We start from the raw sequence: 23,395 nt of genomic DNA, 5'->3' as shown, positions 1-23,395 counted from the left end.
ATAGTCAAATTCTCTAAAATATCAAATGGAACATTATTTTATTAGTTCATAAGTATATTTCAAAATAAATATAATTATTTATTTAAATATGTTCATATGAAATAGGCTTTTAAACAGGCTAACAGGCCACATCAGACTTTCAAAAGGCCAGGCTCAGGCCTAGAATTTAAGCCTATGATAGGCCACAGGCCAGGCTCAGACCTTCGATTTTTTGACAGGCCAGGCTCAGGCTTGGCAAAGCCTAGCTCGGCCTAGCCTATTCCCACCTCTACAACTAACGATTGATAATGCCTTTGTTATTTCGTCTATCAACAAAAATAAAAATGTGTGAAAATAGAAAGATGGGAAATATTTTTATTTATATTTTGATAATGAAGGGAAATAGTAATTGAATTGCCCTGAGGGAGAGAGAGCAGGAGCCAGGAGGGGAAAAGTTGGTTAGAGACTCACAGGTGGAAATTCAAGAAAGAAAGAAAGAAAGAAAGAAAGAAAGGGTTAGAAAACAAAACACACACAACACAACACAAGTTGCAATTTTTAATACCTCTCTGCTGCAAAATTGGCAATTGCTCATCACTCGCCAGCAAGAACAAACAACACAGAAGAAAAAAAAGAAACTCTGCAAACGACACAACACAACACAACGTTCTTGTTTCTAAGAAAACCTCACCGATAACAACAACGACGACGATGCATTCCGATTGATTTTTAATCTTAAAAAACCACACACGCGCGCACACACACAGTAATTATTATTTATGATGCTTTGTTGCTGTTGTTGTTGCAATTTGAGAGATCGAATACAACCATGGATACGCGATTACGATAGCCTTCAGTCATTCGCTGTAATCCTCATTTACATACAGGTATAATTATAATAATAATAATAATAACATTTTTCTTATCTTATGATTTATTTATTTATTTGATGATTTTAATGTGTTTATTGGAAAAAATAAAATGCAAGATTGGATGCGCGTTAATTGGATCGCTTGGAGCATCTTACAATGGTGTGTCGCTTATAAATCTTGCAATTGCATTGTTCGCTTTGGTTGCAATTGAGAGTAGCAGTCAGAGCCTTGGTCGCACCTATGCTTTTCTTCTCTTTTGTTCTATATTGCTTGACATTTCTTGGTTCATTCTCTTCACTCATGAAATTTGGTATGTTATGTTTTTTCTCTTCTTTTATACATGTTTTTAACTCACATTTCAGACCAATTACTTAATAATTTGATTGCCACGTAGATAATATGTAATATGAATTTCACATCATGTATTGGTTAGATATGATGATAGGAGGTTGCAGTCACATTTAGTAGTGTGTGTGAGTGAGTTTCGCCACTGGATTGTTTGATTGTATGGTGTGAAGAGTGAATATTGATGATTCATGGACGAATCACACTTGATCATTAGGAAAATTAGGTTTCTTTCGCACCACTTGCCTTTGTGGCTTGTTAAAGCAAAGTTATGGTTTTGTATGGGATTTTTGGAAGACCTTTGGGTCGGGGTCATACTCTTGTGGCATTTTTGGAAAAAAGGGAATGGAAACATTTTATGGCGATGTTCATGCAGACATGTGTAATATACATATATCTCACATTGCAGTTGGTTAGACACCACCGAGGCATTTTATTTGGTGTAGGCGTGGTATCCGGTTATATAGAGAAATGGGTGTGGCGGGATGAGATGCAAATCACTGAAATACACCCGAGCCACTGGGAAATCATGTCTCGTTTTAAAGCAGAATAATGATAATGACTTTTGTGTGGGATTTTTGTGGAATGATGTGATGCAAATCACTGTGTTGCTAACAGAGTTGCATGAAACTTAACGTGCTTATTTGCAATTTCATTTGTTGACATATGCTATTGTGTTGGAAATTGGAATATTTTGAGCTGCCATTTGGTGGATGGAATTGAGCCTTGAAAATGGAATTGAACTTCTTCCCAGTTCAAGTTATCTTGTTTGGTGTGTATATTTGAGTTAAAATTTCAAATATAAGCACAAGTCCTAAGAAATGCAATTCCAAGCTCAAAAATCAAAAACAATGGTATTTTATTTTGTTCTGTACTAACATTGTGATAGAAACATGGATCAAGAGATGGGCCTTGAAGTTGAGCCCAAACCAAAGAAAGGAAAGAGAATTAGGAATGATGAGGTGGACAAGTGATGATGTGCATGGGAGTGAGTGCTATAAAGGTGGTGTCAGTGAGGGAATAATATTCATGCTAGAATTGGTTATTTTGTGGGGGTCACTTTGTGGCTTGGGAAGCACTTTGTTGCTTTTTAGGGTTGATAGCCGTCGCTATCAATACGTTCTATTTTCGTTTGCTTGTATTCCGTTCTTTTCACAGTAATACAAATCTCTTTATCTTTATTACCGTTTTATTCACATAAAACCCATCACTTTGTTGCTGAGTATCTCAACAAGTTTTGCCACTAGCCTAGTTTGGTTGTTTGTGCCAATGACGTGGTTGCAGGATTCTTGTTCACCTTTATAGCCAGTATCCTTTGATCATCACTGGCGTGCCCTTTGGTTATCTTGATTGATGAAAAAAAATTGTCATCATAATGCACTCTAGTCACGTCACTGCTAACTTTTTTTGCACCCAGTACTGTTTATCAATATGAAGTCACTGTGATTATAGTGAGCAGAGTAGAGTATATATGTTCACACTTCACATTAACCAATTTTTGATGCTTGTATGAATCAAACAAGTGATCATGACTGTGCTTTTGATTCATATCTGATGAAAATCTTTATGTGTGTTTGCAGGAATATTTCTTCCGCCGATTATGCCAAATTTTTCATATTTTCTTTGAAACTTACCCTGGCTATGCAAATTGCTGGTTTCATAGTAAGGCTATCATCCTCATTGTTATGGATTCAAATTTATAGGCTGGGTGCATCCTATGTGGACACATCTTCTCGAGCAGCAGATTTTGACTTACGGAGTAGTTTTCTGAGTCCCGTGACACCTGCAGTAGCAAGGCAAATCTCTGATTCCAATGAGATACTTGGAGGCTCTATATATGATCCAGCATACTACTCATCCCTGTTTGAAGATAGTCAAGAAAACAAATCTACATGCGGGGTATGCTAAATTTTTCGCATAAACATATATCTGTTTATGTTTGCTTCAATGATTAACTTTCAGTTGGTATTGGTTAGACACTACACTTTGCAATTTTACCCGTAACAGTCTATAGGGAGGCAATATTTTCTACACTGGCATTTCAAATGTACCAGTACCCTAACTTGTTGCCAGGTATTTTCAGTATTGGATTAATCCTCGGTGCACAATCCAGTGGTTAATAAAGTGCCCGCAGGGACACAGCAGAGTTTACTACAAAAGTATTCTTAATATAGTTTTCTCTGATGATAAGAAAATAACTGTATACAATTCAAAAATAAAATAACTGTATACAAGTTATTCTTGGTCCTGTAGTAAGTTTTGAGATAACGAACCTAGAACGGATTTCTTGGTAAGAGTGAGATATTTGGTGCTTTAGAATGTGTTCGGCTATGGATATTTTCTGCTGGGTAAATGAATAAAGATAAATGAAACTGGGAATAAATTCCTGTATAATCTGTAGTTAGTTGCCACTCTACCTCTTTTAGGAACCCTGTCAGTAAATATCCGCTTTGTGAAGTTTTATTGGATATACATTGATGACAATGACAAGGAAGAAATGAAAACTTTTTCAGAGGAAATTAAGTTTTGCTGGTGAACTTTAGGTTTCTACTTATCATTGTGATTTGAGTTACACCTATCCCAAAGAAGGAATAAAAGTTCTGCCTAATTTGTCAAACCAATCAATTTTTACCCATTCCTCGAGGGGGGGCTCTATTTATTGGTACCAGTATAGTCTCTAACATGTTTTAAAGGTGCATTCCACTCCCACTGACAGTTTTAAGGTTTTACACTGAAAGAGTTTGATATATCTTGGAATTTTTCCAGGAACCTTCATTATAGGGATTTAATTTAATATTTGTTATCATATTCTTACTGTTTTGATAAACTTCATTAGGCTTTATCTATTTCATTTAATTGGTTGTTTCTAGATGCCCAATCATGACATTACCCCGAATGGGTCAACATCAGCCACTGGAGTCTCTCAGAAGACGTCCATGGAGAGACCTTTTCAGGCTGTGGATGTAGGTATTTGTTTATTGTATATGCTTTTGTAGTCTTATCTTTTTGCAACATCATCAATCTGTATTACTTTGCCTAGAACCTCTTTTACCTTGATCTCATATAAGTTATAACAGTTTACTGAGAATTTTGATCATGTACGCATTATACTGAATGACCCGGATGGATGTCTGCTGTGACGTTTTATTAACTTTTATTGCTTTTTAAAAAAACTTTAACAGGGATCCCTTTAGAGATTTTATTTTAGATACTTTTGTCATAATCATAGTGGGATCAGGGTTAAACGGTGATACTTTCTTGTCATGCCTGCTATATGTAAATTGTGAAACAACTTGTAGTTTCAGTTATGCTTTTATTCCAACGACCTTTCTTGTCTCCTGGTTTGTGCGGAGTTTCCACATATTGGACTCTAGGTCACATCTTAAGAACAGGCAATTTCTTTGGATCAAAAGTCGATTAAAGACAAAATTAGTCAACTACCTGATTTAAGACAAAATCCGTTTACATTGATGTTTTTCCTGATCTTATTTATTATCTCTATGGCAAAAATAACAACCTCATCAACGACCAAAACTTTTTCTTGCAGTTGGAGACAACTACATGGGTCAAATAACATCATAATGTTCTATAATGAATATGCTAATGATAAACTTGTTAACTCCAAATTCTTTGTAGTAGTTTGGTCTATAGTTTTCTTTGGTACCCTTCTACTTTTTACAATTGGACTATCCTCTATTCTGTCTACCTTCCTTACTATTGTTTCTATAGATCTTTTCAACACATGCCTAAATCACCTAAGACGAAACTCTACTATCTTTTCTGCAATTTGTACCAAGGTTGTCAGAACCGGACCGGTCATCAAACCGGCGAGCTCACCGGTTCAAGGTTCAATTGGTCGGACCGGGTTCAATCGGGGTCGAACCGTTTTTAATTAAATATATATTTTAATTAATATATAAATAAAAACATATGAATAATTGCTCAATATTTCATAATTTCACACATTAAAAAGATAAAATATCACAAGTCAAAATAAAATAAAATTTATAATTCAAACCAAATGAAAAACGGATGAAAAACAAAAATATTTTCTATTCCTACGACGTCGTTGTTTTGTTTCAGAAATTTTTTTTTTTAAAAAAGGTTAAAACGACGTAGTCTTGCCCTGTTTTTTTTTTAAAAAAATAAATAATCTGCAAAACCGCTTGAACCGGCCGGTTCACCGGTTCGACCCGGTTCGACCCCGGTTCACACGGTTTTTTGCCGGTCGGTTTCCTATCCGTTTTTTGCTCAAAACCGAACCGTTTTCATGACCGGTTCACGGTCCGACCGGCCGGTCCGGTCCGGTTTTGATAACCTTGATTTGTACTGCTCCATGTTTCTCTCTAATGCTTTCAGGTCCATATTCTATCCATTCTACTGGTTTTTGTTTTTTTAATGAGTCTTGTCAAAAAGGAAAGCACAATTTTGTATCCTTTTCTTGTCTTCCAAATTATGGAGCTGATGACATTTAGGGTTGAGCTGCGTCAACTCTAGTTTTTTATTTCTGTATTTGTAATTTTTGTTGTCAGTTATTCAGTTGCATTTGGATGTTTTTAATCCATAATTATTCTCAGTGTCAATGTTAAAGGCATCTATTCCTTTACAAGAATTCACGACCATATAGGGAATCTTTGCAGTGAACAATTTCTTCATATTTCACAACAAAATGGAATCACTAAGCATAAAATTCTTCATTTAGTTAAAACAATGCAGACTTTACTCATGCATTTTGACTTGTGATGTTAGATCATATTATTTTATTTGATTAGCTGCATTCCCTCTTATGTGTTATGGGACCGTACTCCCTACCCTTTTATGTTTCCTGATACTCTTGTTTATTCTTTATCTTGTTATATTTTTCGTTGTTCTAGTTTTCCTTGTAATCTTACTCCCAGTTACGACATCTCACTATCAAGGCTTTCAAATGTTCCTAGAGTACACTCTTGATAATCCCATGATTGTCTTTGTTTTCTCCACTTGTTTTATTTCTTTTCAACGATTACTGTGACTGCTGACTGGTGCAAGCCTGGTCTCGAGGACGTTGTAATTTCTCAAATCTCATCACCTTAGCTAGTAGTTCCTTCTACCGAGGCCGGATATTGCTCTTCAGAATAGTAAATAGTCTTTCCAGGCCATAGAATATGCAAGAGGATGTGTTTTTTCTTTATTTTAGACACAATTCCATTTTAAAAACTACAAGTGAATCTCTTTCCTATTTAGGTTGCTGTCACACTATGATTGTTAGATATCTGCCCCTTAAGTTCTTGTTGGCTAAGTCAAGAACGAAGAAGCATGAAACTGGATAGAAATGATCTAAATGAAGATAATATAAATGGAATGACCTCAGAAATTCTTAGATATGCAAGAAAATTCACTTGCTCTATACCATTATTTCTAGTATTGTTTGCCAATACTGCATATATATGTTTTCTGTATAAAAATACAGTTTCAATAGAACTAGATCATTTCCATTATTAATATTTCTCACATTTGTTTCTTAAAAACACTGGTGGCATGTGTAGTTGTCTACCGGCATCTTGACCCACCCAAATCAGAGTTGTCTAGTTGGTAACTTATGTATTTTGATCCTTGCAGGAAGAGAATGTATAAATCAAAAGATGGAACTCGTTTGAAATAGAGACCGAAATGCATTGTTCTCACTCCTGTATTGGTATGAGTTTCTTTCTCGTTATAGCAGCAGCCTGTATGGGAGTGGGGTCTTGTACCATATGTATCTGTTGGCAACTTTCTCATTGTAAATGTTTGGGCAGAAAGGAGAGGCACATCACTGGTGCATTCTATGACAAAAATGAAATCCAAGGTTTTGCCGTGAAGCAATACCTGACTATGTCTGTGAAAATTCAGCTTAGGAAGAAACCAATCTAGTACATTTTTGACAGATCTGCATATGAGCAAGCAGTTCGGCATGCTGCACCCTAGTTTTCCATGCTGCATATATAGGTGGAAAATATGTCTGGAACTTGTTCCGGGGTTTTTCTTGCCTCTTTTGTTGCAGTGATTGATTAGGAGGCGCTAGTTAGTGAATCCATAGTCAAGTAGCAGGCATTTTTTTATTTAATTATTTTTTAAACTAGACCATGAGGATATATATACAATATTAAAGATGCTATGAAATCAGTTAGTGTTCATATTTACTTATTAAATGGAAAGATGTTGAATATGTATGTAACTCATGCTGGTCAATACCATCATTGATTATAGGGGGGACAAAATAAAAACAAGGGTATAAAATCTATGATTAACGAATTCAAAATCCTTTAACTTATATTTTATGGTGAGTTTAGTTTCAACAGAGATTTGATGGAAATTTTATAAAAAAATAATATAAATTATATTTGATGGTAGTATTTCATAAGCAGTGGCTGTTTTTATAGTCATCACTTACGTCACGTGTAGCCTTTCTCTGTGAGCTGAATATTTAAGCAACTGTGTCATTACTTGATGATACACACATTTTCTAGTACTATTAGTAGTAGTAATCATAAAGAAGTTAAACATCTAATTTACTGAGTTGCTACATCCAATTAGTGAAGTTCAAAATAGTCCTTCACTTTTGGGGGTACCTGAACAGAAAAAGCATTGGCACTTTTTGTTTCTTGTGATTTCATCCTTACTATGGGGTTTGTAAAATAAAATTTGGTGAGCCAGAATGAATGGTTGCCAAAAACCAATGGTATCAAACTTGTCTATATTTAAACAAGAATTGTGCTTGATGTTAACACAGTCAAAACACAACGTACTGAGTGTTGGATTTTTTTTTTTGGTTCCCTAAAAACAGAACACATACGGTACGAGACAGTGAGAGCCTGAGAGGATATTACACATTTGCCAGTTTTTCGCCGTACTAAATAGCTCTACTCTTAAAACATATAGTTGAAATTTTATGAATATTTAAAAGACCAAATCATTAGATTTCATAAGGATGAATAATAATTAAATATGAAAAACCAAAAGTTAAAATGAAAAACCAAGATATATATTGCATTTTTTTGCCAACATATATATCAAAAGCCAAAAGTTGGCCATATCTTCGAGTACCATAAGGTTCATACATAATCTCAAAAAAATTAAGAGTTCACAACTTGTCTCAAAGATAACAATAGTAAGGAAACAGTGATATGCGGATAAGTGTAAAATAGGGAAAACCCCAATAAAAGCATCTAATTGATGTTTTGCATCCATTATAGACCGGAGATGGTATAATATAGTAGTTCATTATTTCCCATCATAAAAATAGGCTGCCAAAAAACAGAAATAATACTTATATTGAGAGATCATTTCACGGTCAAGATTTTGATGATTGATGCAGTGCCCACACGATGCAGAACCACGACAGAATCCCCATTAACGCAGAGTCCCTTTCCCTTGGCACATTGAAGTGCAAATTCTATTGCATCTTCTGTTGTTTCTGCATGAGAAGCTCTAGCAGAAGCTGCACTTAATATTGGAATCAATCCTCGGAATATCAAGCTATGTCTCGCAGGGGACTCATCACTACATGACCAATCAAAGGTATCAGTCGTAAGCTCAGGAACAACAACAGAAAGGATAGGCGTGCCTGGCCTATATTTAGCCACCAATTTTGCAGTAGTCCCTCCTCGAGTTAAAACCAATATGAGAGCTGCTCTAGCTGAATTGGCTGTTCTAACAGCAGAAGAAGCTAGACTCTCCAATGGGCTCATTGGTACTGGTGAGTGCTCCATTATCCTTTTAAATACATCTCCATAGTCAATGGTGCTCTCAGCTTCAACACATATTTTAGCCATGGTTCGAACAGCAAGTTCTGGATATGCTCCAGCAGCAGTTTCACCACTAAGCATGACACAGTCTGTGCCATCAAGAACTGCATTCGCAACATCAGTAGCTTCAGCTCTGGTTGGTCTGGGAGATTTGATCATTGACTCCAACATCTGGGTCGCAGTAACAACTGGTTTTCCTTGGATATTGCACTTATAAATCATCACTTTCTGTGCGAGAAATATCTTCTCTATTGGAATTTCCATTCCAAGGTCACCACGTGCCACCATAAATGCATCAGAGTTTGCAAGGATATCATCAAAATTTGCAACTCCTTCTTGGTTTTCAACCTGCCGCATACATTTAGAAGTAACAGAGGAAAAACAATTAGAAATAAGTAATTAAACATAACACATACGAGAGATAGAAAATATTGCTAGGTACTAAAAACATAGTTTCTTTAAAGAACATCCTGAATTTTGTTAGATGAAGCCCAATAGCACACATTAATGTGGATTCAATAAGCATCTCTATTATATCATGTCTGATTCATAACTCTTAATATATTTTTAAAACAGCTCAACAATCAATTTTCATTATCATGAAATAAAACCACAAAATACCATACCTTTGACATGAGAAGTATGTTCTTAGCATGTTTCCCCAGCAACTTGCGAACTTGCACCAGATCAGAACCTTTTCGAACAAACGAAAGCGCAATCATATCAATTTTATTGGGAACTCCCCATACCATGATATCTTCCTTGTCTTTCTCAGTCAAAGTTGGTAGATCAACAACGACTCCAGGAAGATTAACATTCTTTCTCTCACCAAGCATGGCAGAGTTCTCACAACGGCATCGAACCAAACCAGCTGCTTTGTCACATGATAAAACTGTAAATGATATGGTTCCATCTGCGCAGAGTATGACACTCCCCGGCTTCACATCCTCAGCCAACTTCTTGTAGCTCATGCAGATCATATTCTCATCACCCTTTATGCTATAGTCGGTCGAAATAGTTATTTCTTTACCTTGTTTCAGTTGGATAGGCTTGGCATCCTTGAGAAATCCAGTTCGAATCTCAGGCCCCTACACCAGTGTAAGTAGATACATAAATGAAAGATACAAAATGAAAGAACATGACAATGCAGGTTTCACTTAATGGAGTTCATGAATAGTAATGAATTGAATTTGCACCAACTCAACATTTAGTAAAACATAGGAAACATGACATGCCCAAACATTTAAGTCATAATGTTCTTGAACTATTCTTCAGGACTATGGAACACTTAAGTGTGTTTACTAATTAATAGAACACTCAGCATTACAAGTATGCTCAACATTGAGTTTTACTAATATTAAGCATCCATGTAAGATTGAAAACAAAAATATTTGCTTCCACTTTTATCATTTGATATAAATTAAAAATTAAAAATAATTAATTGATTTTTTATTGTAAAAAAATAATTAATTGATTTCTATTATTAAAATTAATATAAAATATATTTAGTATTAGTATAAATGAATATATTTAGAATTAATATATAGTACTAATACCACCACTTGTTTTTACTTATCATGTTGGGTTTGTTGGATTAGATCATTATGGGCCCGGCCCAAAATATATATTATGACAAAAGAATAAAAAGTTAACCCTAATTTTGTAAAAAAATAAATAAATTAACCCTAATTTTCATCTCTCCCACCAGCCTCCGCCTGCTTTCACCATACAGAGAGAGAGAGAGAGAGAGAGAGAGAGAGAGAGATGACTTCGTGGTCAAAAGAAGAAGGGTAGGCTTCAGCTTCATGCTTCCTATGTCATTCTTCACATTTCTTTCATTTTTTTTTCTCCTTCTCTTCTTTCAATGCTTAAACCAAAAAACACGGCTGCTTTGACCCAAACCACACTGCTTAGTTCGCGGTGAAACTGGCCGCTTTGACCGTTTCACCCATTCACGACGCACCAGCGTGCCTAGGAGTGGTGGCCTGAAAAAAAGCCGTGCTGCAATAGCGGCCGCTCCGGCTGCTTTTGACAACAGAGTCTAGTACACCATTCATCTCATCCCCCTCAAATAACAATATTCACCAAAAACAGATTCTTAAATATAAGATTAAGAATCGAGTAAGAATCACCAAGCATAGTAGATGCTCTTATCTTACTATATGCATAGCGCAAAAGTGTTAAAACAACTAGATTTTGTTTAGATTGATGTTTGAAAGAGTTTATAGTAAAAACTAAGACAGATCCACAATAAGATTTTTGTTTTCATCGTATTTCCATAAGCCGTCCAAAGTAGCTTACAAAAACAGTCATTAGCTTTTACGAAAACAGTTTGACTTTATTTTAACTTTTGTACATAATTAGTTATATGATAAGTGATTATGCTATAACCACTTCAATAAGTTGTTTATCCAAACATGACCTAATCTTATAGTTGTAAGGTCACTATGAATTACTAAAATTTAATTTTATCCATATAAGTTCAAAATCAACCTGCTCTCAGTTGTCGCTTGATTGATTCATATAAATCACAGATTAACCTTACACACACACACACACACACTATTCAAATTCAAATAAAAAAGCATTGAAAATTAATTATAAAAGGAAAATCAAGATGTAAAATAAAAACAAAATCGAAAGAGGAACAGTACCTTAGTGTCGAGCATGACGGCGCAGAGAATACCAGTGTTCTCCATGGCGGCTCTAAGATTATCTAGGGTTTCCTGATGGTATTCATGGGAACCATGAGAGAAGTTGAAGCGAGCAACGTTCATGCCTGCTCGTAGAAGCTTCTCGACCATCGGCACAGACCTAGATGCAGGTCCAAGGGTGCACACGATCTTAGTTTTGGGCTTCGTTTCAGCTACAATCGGCGCCATCTTTAGATCCAAGAGTTTGTTGTTGTTGTTGTTTCTGGGTGAGTTTTGTTCCGTTTATGGTTTGTGTGACTCTCAAATAAACGAAAGGCGCTTATATATATTCTCCAAGAAAGTCTCACGCGAACCAGGTTTGTGACTTTCTTTTCTTCCGGAAAAAGTAATAATCAACCAAAGTGTCTATTTTTTGACCAATAATCAACCTAAATATTATAAATATATTACAGTATATTATATAATTGTCATTATATTACCTCAAGAAAAAAAGAAAAAAAAACTGTCATTATAAAAATACTATATATTATTATGTGATATTTTATATTTTATAAAGATTCTTAATATTTTGTTCTCAAATCTGCATCATTGTTTATTTTATTTTATTTTTAGAAATAGAAAACATAGTCCCTTTAATAATAAATGTCAAAACAGGTTACCCGACTTAAAACAGGCCGGCATAGATGGGATTCGGATTTTATCAGGTCGGGCCAAAACCTCTATTTAAAAATGGGTTCCAAAATTATTACTTGAGCCCGGTCCAAAACGGGTTGCGGGCTTGATGGACTATCCGTGTTATTTGTTATTTTTGACTATTTTTTTTATACTATGAAATAGTTTATCAAAATAAAATTTAAAATTGATTTACAAGAAGAAACATATGAGGAAGGATAATTAACATAGCACAATACATATGTTAAAAACTCCCCGAATGTGTAACCCAGTAGTAAATGGTTGAGACATTGAAGAAATTAAGAAAGAGGTTCAGAATTTGATGTCTGACTAGTAACATTTTCTCCTCTTCTCTAACAATATGTACTAACACACTAAGATTTGTCTATAAAAAAAACATCATGTTAAAAAAAAACCGGTCCAACTACACCCCTACACGCCATTAGTGTGGGGAAATAAAAAATTCATAGTTCAAACATCTGACATCTCCAATAATGTCTCTTGGTAGCAACTGAACTACCTTACAAAACAAATTAATACGATTTTTTTTTGTCAAGTAATATGATGGTTACAAATTGCACTGGGTGGATAAGTGGGAAGATTGAGATTCGAACTTCGGTCACCTACATATATAATGCAACATCGTTGCCAACTGAATTAAATTCACGAAACTAATTAATACAAATTTTAACCGATATAAAATGGTACACGTGTTAGAGAATATGCTCATATCATTATTCTTATTCCTAGCAATTTTCTTATAGAATATATAATATATATATCGTAAACTGTAAACGGGAATACGGGTTGGGTGTTGGCGACTTGAGCCCACCCTCTCGATTTGTCCTCTTGTTTGTGGGTGTTACTCATCTCACTATTGTGGCCTGTGGGTGTTACTCATCTTACTATAAAAGAAAAAGAAAATAAAGTGACATGTCATATCAAGATTAAGATTTTTTTGACACAAATCAAGATTAAAATACAGTTTTCGGTATAATAATTAGTGAGAGAGAGCAAGTTTGTCCCCGAGCTTCATGTTTCATTCACCGAATATCGTTGACATTTTCTTTTATCGTCTTATATACTTATTGTACGTCCTACGCGTTTTTATTTTTATCTTTGTGGATATTATAAAAATAAAATTTAGTATGATATTTTTGGGAATATCCGCTACTGAATAGTCCGCAGAAATATTTTAATAAATTTATAGAGGACGCGAAAAAATGGATTGAGCGACAAAAAATATTATTTATATTGTTTCCTTTGTCAACTAAGACCACGGTAGCAAACAAAAAAAAAAACTAAGACCACGGTATCAATGTGTTTGATTTGAATTGATCAAACTTAAATTGTTTGATTTGTTGTTACGATAAAAATCGAGAAGATCACTACCCCTTAAGTCAAAAAAAAAAAAATTGTCTAAAATAAAAAGCTATTTAAAATCTCTAACATAAATATTTAAATTATAGAATTACAAAGTCACTCTTTTAATTTATAAAAAGATAAAATGTAAAATAACTTTTACTAATTTTAATTAAGTTATCATCGGGAAGTCCTTGAAAGCCACTAGATTTAATCGAGTAGTGAGTGATTTGAGTAGTATGCACAAGGTTCAAAGTTCGATCCTCATTGATTCCATTGTAAATGTTAAAACAAACGGACCCATAATATCAACCATTAATTTATTATTTTCATAAAAAAATAGAATAATATATTTAAAAGTAATTGTTATTGCTCACTTTACACTTTAAAATGAATTTATCATATTTATCATTTTTTTTTACAATGGGTTGAGAATCGAACTCAAAACATCTAGTAATAACATACTACCAAAATTCATCACCACATTTATCATTTTAGAAATGCCAAAAACTCATAAAACTTGGTATTTAACTCTTTTCAGCAGAATAATTTTAACCCCTTCATGAGCCACACAAACAAAATATGAAAATCTCCTTCCTGAATCCATGCAACCAAAATTTGAAAAAAACTATGAATCACACAAGAACGTTATAAGATGGTTGTTCAAACCACTTTTCCATCTAAAATTAATAATGGTGTCAACTCATTTCTAACAAAAATTCAGTTTTAGAATCTCTGGCCGCCTAGTATTTTGCATCGTATAAAGATCAATCCCGAAATTGGAATGGACAATCTGAAGGAGAGCCACAGACCAAGTAGTAATTGTGATTTTAATATAAGAAAAATGTTCTAAGGAATTGGTCATGTCAGAATGTTGCCAAACTGGAAGAGCCATAAGGATTCCCAGCCCGTTCCTAGTCCTAGCCCCTCCTTAACCCCAACCAATATCAAATTTCTGTAAGCTCTAGTATACCAAACTTAAGGGAGCCATTTCTTCAGTTGCTGCATGATCTTCTCACTAGCTGTTCAAAGTAAAAATTGATCATCTTGGGACTCAAATCTCCAAAGAAAAGGAATCAAATGCCAGTAAACTTACCAGTTAAAATTCATCTGGGTTTTCACAACTCATCATGGCTTTCTGGTTGTTCTGAATTCAGTAAGTCTAGCTTGTGTTGTAACTCCTGTCACATTCCAGTCACCATTAATACCATATTAAGGTAAGGACAATATTAGTTATCATGTAATAATCAATTTAAGTACCTTCAGCTTTTCTTCCTGACAAAGGGCTGGGGTAGCTAATAAAGCTACGTACCTGCCATGAGGCCCATGAGACAGCAGTGAGAAAAGGGGAAAGCATCAACATAGAAAAATTTGATAAAAAGGAAGAGAAGTGGTGAAAGGAGCAGAGTAAATAAATAACAATCCCTACTCGCAGCGGCTTGGTTCATCCACATCGGTAATCTCATTTGTCAACCCGCATTTAAGTTTGACCTGTTCAATAAACAGCCATTAATTACATACGGTCCACAAATCTGACCCACCTTTCAAGTTTTAAATTCCATGAGAAACTCCACAGACTAGTAATAATTAGGAAAATGCTAAACAGTGACCTCAGGGCAATGGTTAAGAAAGTAAAAATGGTAATATAATCTTGAGATATGTAAGGAAACTGAAATGATTACTTACGATTATTTTTATGAGAAATGCAAGGAAACTGAAATTGAACTTGCCCACTGTTGCAAAAGGTTCCCCAACTATAACTCACTCAAAGCATGTCTAAAACCCAAGATGAACTACTAAGCCTATTAATACACTCTTAACTTTGAAGGAAAAACATGGAATTTATACTGTATTTTAACAAACACTTTTGCATCTAATCTAAATGAATATAATTACTTTAGAATGAATACACAGAATAGTCTTGTAAGTAACATTTGAGTATAATTGAATCTAATTGTTTTAGAATGAAAAGATCCAATATAGTCCTCTCAAAACTGAAAGAAATGACACATACTTTTTAAAATTCAAATACGTATATACCTTCAAACTCCTATCAGGACCGTTCCAGCATTTATCACCATTAGAAAACACCATTACTTTGTATGAATCCTCAAATTTGTCCCAGCGACTGTGAAAACAAAACTAAATTATTTTTGTCTCTTTTACAGGGAATATAAAACTATTTGTTTTCACCAACGGATGCTTGAATTCGTTTGAACTGGAGAAAAGCGGTCTGATAAAATTTATCAACTAGTTACCAAAGCCTTACCCCAAACGGGTGGTGGAATGGCCCTCCTCCTGAGTAGCCTGCTTATAGGGGCAGACTTTGTAAATGTACCTGAACCAAAATTACCATCCCAGAAAGTGAGATGAACAGGAGAGGACTATCTAACTTTCAGATTTACAAAAATGCCAAATACAACAGAAAGTAAACAGCTAAGGGAGAAAAAATGTAACTTGTTCTGCTTGCTCTCAAAGCAACGATCATAAAATGAATAAAACTCCTTTGCTGGACCTGTAGTATTGAAGTTTTTCTTCAGTTTACTCAAGCGAATTCCATAACTAATACCTCTACAATACAAATCCTAAGAGTGACAAATGTTACCAGTGCCATACTAACCAAAATCAAGTTTTTGCTTTTGTGTTAGGCTTGATATTTTAGACTGTATTTTAGACAACTTGGTACTTGATTCGTCGTATTCCTTGCGTATACGAGCAGCATCTAAAGAGGCCAAAGAGAAAGGCGTAAGTTATATCTACCTGGACAAAAAATATGGGTAATGGAATGTTAAATGTGTACCTGACTGGTTCACTGGTGTCTGGAATATATTAACGGCTTGAAACATATTCCATACAGATTTCTGTATTTTCTCTAACCAAGAAGGATCTTCTGTTGTGCTAACATCTGAGTTCATTTGAATTACTTTAAACACAAGTACATTATATACCACACTTTGATAATCATTTGCATTAATATCTATAACAAACCTGAAAAGTCTGTTTCAGTCTCATCGTCAGGTTTGTAAGAGGAACTAAGGTCGTCGTGCTCATCCTCTTGAAATTCATCATCATTTACATCTTCATCATTTACATCTTCATCATATTTTTGGTTGTCATCGTCAGTGTCAGAAGCATATCCTTCATTCTCTTCTATATTTGTCCCATGTGAAGTATCTTCCTGATCTTCATTGTCTAATGCAGTGTCAGCTTCAGGACTTTTCTTACCAACATCTTCTCCTGTCCAACGAGAAGCAACAAGCCTGCCCAATTCTTCCTTTGATAATCCATCAGTATTATCAGATACATCTTCCCCCTAAATATATAAACCCACAAAGAGAAAAGAAAAACAGATGAGAAAAGTGGAGGAAAATTGTGAAAATATTTCTGAACTTAACTATCATACATTCATACATAACTTTGAGCAGTCTACCAGTTCATCAACTCAAAGGGTGAATGAGGCAGTTAAAGATGTTCGAAGACGAAGAAAATGTGGATAACCTTTTAAGTTAAATTGAGACAGCTTATGATTGAATGTCACATCTCTCAAGGTTGCTCGGCAAAAGCTATCCATTAAAACTAGAAAGGACTTTGGTGTTTCATAGAGGTGAGTTGCTGAATTTATCTTAATTGGAACCTTTTATGTGATTGTAAATGTTGATTTAAATTATTCATTTCATAGGAAATGGGAAATTGGAAAAAGGGACGATTTTAATCCCATTGCTGCTTACTGTAAATGTTAAACAATTCCAACTGCTGATGATGAGTATAAGGTTTAGGTAATGAGGAGGAAGAAAAGAAAGAAGAATATTCAATGTTTCCAAGATTGTTTGGTGGCTGAACAACCCTGTTCCTACCAATGAATTCAATTTGGTAGGATTAGGTGGGATTGTGCCAGCTAATGGAATCTCTAGGAACGAGAGATACTGCAACATTGTTTTGGTCCCCATTTTCCAGTTGGTGGAGCAGGTAATCAATTCAAAAGCCTATCCCCAGCACATTATCCAGTAATCAAAATCCATAATCTGAAAAACCTAATAGACCTGAGACTATTACTCTATTTTGTTGCTGTGAGATCTGCAAGTGGTCATGCAACATTGCCCTGCTACCTGAAACCTTGGTGCAGTGGATTTGTGGTGCTTCAAGTAAAAGCTTGGTGTGTCAGACACCTTGACTTTGCATCTTTGAGCGCTAAAACATTTTAATTGGTATTCTTTGGGTGCTGTGATCTGTGAGTGGCCCTTTTTTCAAGTGGTTGGGTGTGGGTAGGGTATGGAAACCGACTCTGTTGTTGTGTTTGAGTGCTGTATTTATTTGTGATTTGTTTTGGCTCTGTTGGCCGTGGGCTAATAGGGTTGTATTGTATGACCTTTATTTATGTACTCCCTCCGTGACATTTTATAAGCAAATTTCACGTTTCTAGATTCATTGCATAATTAATGTATCGGGACTTTAATAAAGTCCAGATACATTATTATGCAATGAACCTAGAAAGGTGAGATTTGCTTATAAAGTGTCACGGAGGGAGTATTTTTTTACTGTGAACTTGTGATTGTTATTTATTTTTAATCGGAATTTAATTTAAAAAATTACATTTTGCCTAATTATGTTTTAAATTTATACACAAATACACTGTTAGGACTTTGGATATAGCACACAGTGAGAGGAGTTTGTTATGATATGGGATAAGGAAGATTTAGTAACAATATAGGATAATGAGGACATTGAGGAGTTTGTTATGATGATATGGGATAAGGAGGAGTTAGCAACAGTATAGGATAGTGAGTAACTTTTTTTTTTCTTTCAAAAAATAGACTCTTTAACTTTAGATAGTGAGTAAATAGTTAGACAAGTTAGTCAGATAGTTAATTGAATAGTTAGAAGAGCTTCATGTGTAAATAGGAGAATACATGGATAGAGGAGGAGATTCATTCAGATTTGTAAACTTTTGTGAATAGAGTAGTAACTCTAGTGTAGAAGAGGAAACCCTTGGAGGAGATATTTCTCTCGTGTTCTTTCTCTATCTTTTATTCTTTCTTAATCTATTTTTCAATAAAATAGTTATTTTCTTTGAATTCAATTACTTGGTTCCTAACACACACAATGGTAATTTTCCATGAAGGAAGACGGATACTTTCATGATATGTTCTTTCTGCTCACAAGTTATTCAACTTTGGGGATATCTTTGTTGTAGGTGTAACATGTATAACAGGATAAGGCTTAATTTTTGACGTCGCATCATGCATCCATTGTAGGTTATACTATAATACACATAAAGACAAAGCCAGGAAGAATCAAAAGCTGATCAATGCCTTGAAATACATACAAAAGAAGATAATGTCGTGCCTCATGCCCTAAAATAATACAGTTTGGCCAAAAACAAATTGCAGAACACGAATATTAAAACAATCAGAGCAAACCCCAATGAAAAGGGGTTTAATGCCAGTAATTGCAATGTTACATAACCATATAAAACATAAAATAAGTTAAGCAAAATAGCATAAGTTTTTTGAAAAGAAAAGCATGATAATATCCAACTTTGTCATTTCAGAGGATTAGAAACACCACAAGAGGGGTATTGTTTCATATGTCAACAATTCATTTTCATTTTGAAACTGCAATATGTTCAAATCTGAAAGAACAAACCCCAGTGTTTCCTTACATCCAAATCTGAAAATCGAAGGTAGTGACACAATTTTCCACAAGAAGTATTCTAGAATCACTGAAGTTGTATCCTAGATATCATAATTATTGGCTAAGAAAAATACCAGAAAAATCATCATGTGCAACTGTTTTGACAATAAAATGATTTCGTATGAGACCATTCACTGTGTCTACTTCATCTCGTTTTTTACCATATGACTGAGTGTTGTATATTGCCACAAAACTGACTTTCCTTGGGGAAGTTATGAGACAACAACTGACAAAAATAGAAGTGCCTACCAGTATATCATTATGACCTAATATCTGTTGATTAGGTGGATCAAGTAGTCTAAATCAATTGAACGAGTAGCTATGAGACAAGAGAATAAAAGTAATTTCCAGTCAAGCTATGAGTTTATGAACTATGCACATACCTTATTAACGACTTCTTCAGAAGACTCTGGCTTTCCAGTCCTCAAATCAGTTTCAGATTCAACAGCAGGTCCTCTCTCAGATTCTTTTGCATTCTACATTCAGGAAAAATCAGGTAAAAAAAATGTTGAGGAAGTATAGCTAATGAATGCAAATGGCAGGGAATGCCACATCAATAACAATAATTCAGAAGAGAATAAAAATTACAATCCACGAATTTTATTCACCTCTTCCGCTTTATTAAGCAAGGATCCTTCACTTCCAGGGGTATCAGTGGCGTCAACAAAATTATCAAGAGTGTCTGCTAACTTTTCCTCAGGTTCATCCTATAAGAAAGTTTTCAATATTAAATAGATGAATTAAACCACTGACTGCATAGTTGAGTAGTGAACACAATCACACACACACACACACACACACACACTAAAAGCTAAGGAACAGAGTCAAGAAGGGAAGTAATCTGCTCCAGTGCCACTGATGGATGGGTGGAAAACAGTTAATTTTCTATCTACATTTGCAAGTACGAGAAAAATAGCAAAAAATTGCACTTTCTTCTAATAGCATACTTGCATGTTTAAATAGGTACGGTTTTAACATAGTAAACCTCCTAACTCCTAGGGGGTTAATAAAAGATCAGGAAAATCATATATACATAGGGTCACTTCATATTAGCTGAATGCCAGATTCCAGATTGTTAATGCGTTAAAAGTTTAGAACAAAACACTTCAATAAGGCTTATTCTGGTTATACAGTCAAGTTATAATTTAAATGGCTGATACAATCAAACCTGATAAACCGGAGAATCCTCTTGAACTTCAATTTTCTCATGGTTGCTTGCCGCAGAATCGTCTTCAATGTGTGAATGCTTTTCAGCTTCATTTTCAAGTCCTGTATCTTCTTCATCGGCTTTATTATTTTTTTCATTAGCCTTCTCCTTCTCCTCAGCCTCCTTCTTCTGCTTCTCTTCTTTTTCCTTCTGTAAGCGCTCCTTCTCCTCTGCCTTGTCTATTTGTTCTTTATGATCTGCAATGGAGACAAAAGGAGTTTGTTAGAGAAAAAAATTCATTGATAGGATAGAAAATTGCTATGACAAACCTTAAAAGATATATATATTACCCAAACCAAAAGTTCACTCACATCCTTTATGACATACCTAGAACCTGTAATTTCGCGGTCAAATATGTTATGTGATCTTGCTTTTCAAAACAAGGAAAGTGTTGTCCCCGTTGTTAAAACAGTGGGTGATAATAGTAGTATCATTTTGTCGCATGTGGTTCACCAATTGAAAATAGTTGGGTGTGGGCATATGTGTAATTAAACAGTTGGTTCAGAATATTTCAGGCACCTTATGCCCTTCCATACATTTTAAGGTTTTTTGCTAAACGAATAAAGGCGCCTAATCTAGCACTTCAAACCAAACATAACAATAACTACATTCCTGCATTCCTAATCGGACTTCCTGATACATTCACTTGATCTTAACAATGCAAAATAGACCTATTATAGCATATAGCATTTTTAAATTAGTCATTAGCATTTTTCAATTTTGTCTCAGTATGGAAGATCTATTGATCATTATTTTTTTGACTATCTTTTAATACAAAATTAAGGCAGTTTATACATCCTTAAGTACAAAATTATGAGAAAAGGATAGAATAAAAAAATGATACCCTTTAGCTGTTTCACAACCCCTTTAAGTATACTTTCTTCTTTTTTCAATTTCGAAAGCTCCGCCGCATCCTTCTCCAGAGCTAAATGTGCTTGTTCAATTGCTTGCTTTCTCACTTTGACACCCTCTTGATATGTGGCAATCTTTTTTTTCAGCTTATCTCGAGCAACTTTCCCAGCCTCCCAGCAGGTATTTGGGCACTTTGCTTTACCATCATATTCATCACTTCCATCACAGCAATCTACATATAACAGCAGGAAAGTGAAGTAAATAACTTCAGAACTAATGGAACTAAAAAGTCTAGAAACAGCCCAAACTACAGGCTAGCAGTTAATTGGGTATCGATGATTTTTATATCACTCACAATGCGTTTACTTCATAGAATAATAATGCTTTTGAGCAGTTAAAGAAATGAATAATGTGTGACGGATCACAACATAAGACGCTGGTCATACTTGTTACACTGTGATGACTCAAAAGATATGGAGCTAAAACAATCTTGAACATAATACAATAAACAGATAACTTTTTGCAATGAAAAAAACAACATAGAAAATTGGCTTCTAGATCAAGTGCTAACTTTTCAACATAGGCCTCTCCACTACTTATTACCCATATATTTACATGATAGAATACTCTAACATTGCCAATGAGAATAACAAGACAGAACGTCAACTGCACCAGATCCAAATATGTTCAGTTTCTATACCAAAATAAATGGCAAAAGTAACAAATAAAAGCATATTCAGTGTTTAGACAACTTCTAAGTCTATATGTATTCCCTCAGTCGACAGCCATTCATAACTATATCTGTCCAATATGCATAACTATAACTATATCAAATATTGATCGTGACATAACGGTTTTTATGTTGTTGAAACTGCTGCGCAACCGCCTCAGTTGCATTTGACCTTGACCGCTAGACACGATCGCAACCATTACCACTATTTAAAACCCTAGCTAAATCACTAACTCTAAGCCTAACAGATTGAATTATACATGCAATTGACAAAACACATTAAGCTCACCGCAAATTCCATCATTCACTCTAGATGAAAACAGATACACAGGGGAATGCCCAGCATTTCGACAATAAAATTTCCCACTCGGACATGCAGATGTACCTAAAATAACAAAAATCTCATAAAAATCAATGATCCAATTCGAAACAAACAAAATCAATCAACAACAAAAAACAGAGAAAAAAAATGAAACCAGGCTCATCGGTGCCATCGGGGCAGTCACAGAAATCGTCATTGAGCTGATCTTTGTTGAAATTTGCGGATCCATCTTTACATTTAATTACATCGGAAGACTTGAAATATTTTTCATCTGCGACAATAACCAACCAGTAATAAATAATTTAGATTAAAAATAATAATAATAATAATAATAATAATAATAATAATAATAATAATGCTTAAATAAATCGTATCAGCGAGTTGAACCTTGAGGTGCGATTCCGAGGAGTGGGTCTTTGGGTTTTGATGAAGAAGAAAATGGGAGGAGTAAGACGAGGAGCAGAGAAATGAGAAAGATTTGAAGCCGTAGCTCCATGTTGATTGATTGTTAGATCGAGGTAAAATGGTGAGTGAGAGAGAGAGAGAGTGTAGAAATTGATTGAAGTTGTGTTTATTTGTGGGAAGGAAATGAAGGAAGTGTAGTCGGGAGATAGCGACCCAGGCAGGCGTCACGTTCCGGACAGTACTGACCAGCGACTGCTACTGACTCGTGAAATGAAATTAGATTGATTTCAGAATTGTGTCATTCATCAACATCATCACTAAACCCGTTCCAATTTTGTCATTAGATTTTCATGTCGATAAAAATTTGAAGTTAAGGAAAATAGTTACTGTAATCTCTCCCGGCAGTAAGGCTATGATTGGATTGGTGGTAAATAATGGAATGGAATGGAGTGGTAATTAACTAAGTTCCATTGTTTGGATTTGCAAAAAATGAATGAAGTGGAACGGAACACAATGGAACTCATTCCATCTCATACCATCC

General features: G+C 34.8%; 3 protein-coding genes across 5 annotated transcripts; 1 reads left to right on the top strand and 2 right to left on the bottom strand.

Annotated features, from left to right (window-relative positions):
* Positions 1-388: 388 nt before the first annotated feature.
* On the top strand, positions 389-7,348 carry LOC123908021. Of its 2 annotated transcripts, none has more exons than XM_045958523.1 (5): positions 389-866; positions 968-1,161; positions 2,777-3,095; positions 4,067-4,159; positions 6,795-7,348. In XM_045958523.1, exons 1-5 carry the CDS (start codon positions 759-761, stop codon positions 6,807-6,809), a joined length of 729 nt encoding a protein of 242 aa, XP_045814479.1. In that variant the 5' UTR covers positions 389-758; the 3' UTR covers positions 6,810-7,348. The 2 variants fall into 2 exon arrangements, with proteins under 2 accessions (XP_045814479.1, XP_045814477.1); XM_045958521.1 differs by having other exon boundaries at positions 4,067-4,163.
* An 826-nt stretch (positions 7,349-8,174) lies between these two features.
* Positions 8,175-12,017, bottom strand: LOC123908020 (pyruvate kinase, cytosolic isozyme). Its single transcript, XM_045958520.1, has 3 exons — positions 11,614-12,017; positions 9,586-10,047; positions 8,175-9,307 (listed from the first exon to the last, which is right to left on the bottom strand). The coding sequence occupies exons 1-3, from the start codon at positions 11,839-11,841 to the stop codon at positions 8,495-8,497; spliced, it is 1,503 nt and encodes a 500-aa protein (XP_045814476.1). The 5' UTR covers positions 11,842-12,017; the 3' UTR covers positions 8,175-8,494.
* A 2,274-nt stretch (positions 12,018-14,291) lies between these two features.
* On the bottom strand, positions 14,292-23,263 carry LOC123907144 (glucosidase 2 subunit beta). 2 transcript variants are annotated; one of them, XM_045957263.1, is made up of 17 exons: positions 22,837-23,263; positions 22,604-22,720; positions 22,417-22,512; positions 21,390-21,629; positions 20,507-20,742; positions 19,947-20,045; positions 19,722-19,814; positions 16,636-16,960; positions 16,448-16,552; positions 16,268-16,369; positions 16,105-16,162; positions 15,917-15,985; positions 15,688-15,775; positions 15,077-15,138; positions 14,908-14,959; positions 14,744-14,828; positions 14,292-14,669 (listed from the first exon to the last, which is right to left on the bottom strand). In XM_045957263.1, the coding sequence occupies exons 1-16, from the start codon at positions 22,943-22,945 to the stop codon at positions 14,766-14,768; spliced, it is 1,914 nt and encodes a 637-aa protein (XP_045813219.1). In that variant the 5' UTR covers positions 22,946-23,263; the 3' UTR covers positions 14,292-14,669; positions 14,744-14,765. The 2 variants fall into 2 exon arrangements, with proteins under 2 accessions (XP_045813219.1, XP_045813218.1); XM_045957262.1 differs by having other exon boundaries at positions 14,292-14,665; positions 22,837-23,216.
* Between the last annotated feature and the right edge of the window lie 132 nt (positions 23,264-23,395).

This window comes from Trifolium pratense, linkage group LG2 (genome assembly GCF_020283565.1).
Source record: "Trifolium pratense cultivar HEN17-A07 linkage group LG2, ARS_RC_1.1, whole genome shotgun sequence".
In the NCBI taxonomy this organism is placed as follows: Eukaryota; Viridiplantae; Streptophyta; class Magnoliopsida; order Fabales; family Fabaceae; genus Trifolium; species Trifolium pratense.
Note: the sequence above shows the minus strand (reverse complement) of the source record. Positions and strands in the feature narration are given on the sequence as shown.